The sequence below is a fragment of the Myotis davidii genome, unplaced genomic scaffold (assembly GCF_000327345.1).
Source record: "Myotis davidii unplaced genomic scaffold, ASM32734v1 scaffold2446, whole genome shotgun sequence".
NCBI classification, from domain to species: Eukaryota; Metazoa; Chordata; class Mammalia; order Chiroptera; family Vespertilionidae; genus Myotis; species Myotis davidii.
The window spans coordinates 2,523-3,112 of NW_006296538.1; the positions used below are offsets into that span (position 1 = coordinate 2,523).

At 62.0% G+C, this 590-nt stretch overlaps 1 gene segment (V, D, J or C); it reads left to right on the forward strand.

Annotated features, from left to right (window-relative positions):
* Positions 1-8: 8 nt before the first annotated feature.
* Positions 9-590, forward strand: part of LOC107184392 — a gene marked incomplete at its 5' end in the record, with an annotated part of 3,495 nt that continues 2,913 nt past the window's right edge. The window contains 2 exon segments of the C gene segment in view: positions 9-383; positions 473-585. Of these exon segments, the coding sequence occupies positions 9-383; positions 473-585 (488 nt within the window).

Sequence of the window (590 nt, forward strand, 5' to 3'; positions counted from 1 at the left end):
CTCCCCAGGCAAGGACTGCCGAGGGCTGACCCCTGGCCACTGTCTCCCCACAGCTTGTGAGAACCCAGGTGGGCCCTCGGTCTTCATCTTCCCCCCGAAACCCAAGGACACCCTCATGATATCCCGGACGCCTGAGGTCACGTGTATGGTGGTAGACGTGGCCCCAGATGACCTCGATGTCGAGTTCACCTGGTACGTAGACGACGAAGAGAAGAGCAAGAAGACAGTGAAGGCGCAGCAGCAGCTGTTCAACAGCACCTACCGCGTGGTCCATACCCTCCCCATCATGCACCAGGACTGGCTGAAGGCCAAAGTGTTCAAGTGCAAGGTCAACAACAAGGCCATACCCGCCCCCATCGAGAGGACCATCTCCAAGGCCATAGGTGGGGAGCAGACAGGTGGGCCCAGGCCTGGGGCTGGGGGGCCAGCCCTCCCCCTGGGAGTGACCATCTGTGCTGACCTCATCCCACAGGGCAAGACCGGGAGCCGCAGGTGTACATCCTGGGCCCACACTCGGACGAACTGGCCAGGGACAAGGTCAGCGTGACCTGCCTGGTCAAAGCCTTCTTCCCGCCCGACATCAGCGTGGC